Source organism: Egretta garzetta, unplaced genomic scaffold (assembly GCF_000687185.1).
Source record: "Egretta garzetta isolate BGI_Z169 unplaced genomic scaffold, ASM68718v1 scaffold557, whole genome shotgun sequence".
NCBI lineage: Eukaryota > Metazoa > Chordata > Aves > Pelecaniformes > Ardeidae > Egretta > Egretta garzetta.
In genome coordinates this window covers 1858095-1858490 of record NW_009260264.1, presented here as the reverse complement: position 1 = coordinate 1858490, position 396 = coordinate 1858095, and the positions used below count along the sequence as shown (strand labels likewise).

Genomic DNA, 396 nt, shown 5'->3' with positions numbered 1-396 from the left:
CTTTATCCTCAGTAGCCGATGAGGGGGACAGGGACTCCTCGTCCTCCGACCTGGGGTAATGCCCCTGGCCGGTGCTGCACTTGCAGCCCCCGTGCGAGTTTCGCTGGGTGCCTTTGCCTTCCTTCTTGTGCTTCACCCTCCTGTTTTGGAACCAGATTTTCACTTGCTTCTCGGACAGGTTCAGGTAGGTGGCTATCTCGATCCTCCGCAGCCGGGACAGGTACATGTTGGAGGAGAATTCCCTCTCCAGCTCCAAGAGCTGGGTGCTGGTGAAAGCCGTCCTCATCCTTTTCCCGTTTTGAATTTGGCTGGAATCGGACCCTCCTGGACGGGAGAGAAGCGAGAACTTCAGTGGGACGGGGGAAAGGAAAGAAAAAAAAAGGGGGGAGGGGGAGG

General features: G+C 57.1%; 1 protein-coding gene across 1 annotated transcript in view; it reads right to left on the bottom strand.

Moving 5' to 3' along the window:
* Nucleotide 1: 1 nt before the first annotated feature.
* The window catches only part of GSX2 (GS homeobox 2), a gene marked incomplete at its 3' end in the record, with an annotated part of 1089 nt that continues 694 nt past the window's right edge, over nucleotides 2-396 (bottom strand). The window contains exon 2 of the mRNA XM_009642333.1: nucleotides 2-324. Coding sequence (XP_009640628.1) covers nucleotides 2-324 — 323 coding nt within the window. The remainder of the gene's footprint in view (nucleotides 325-396) is intronic.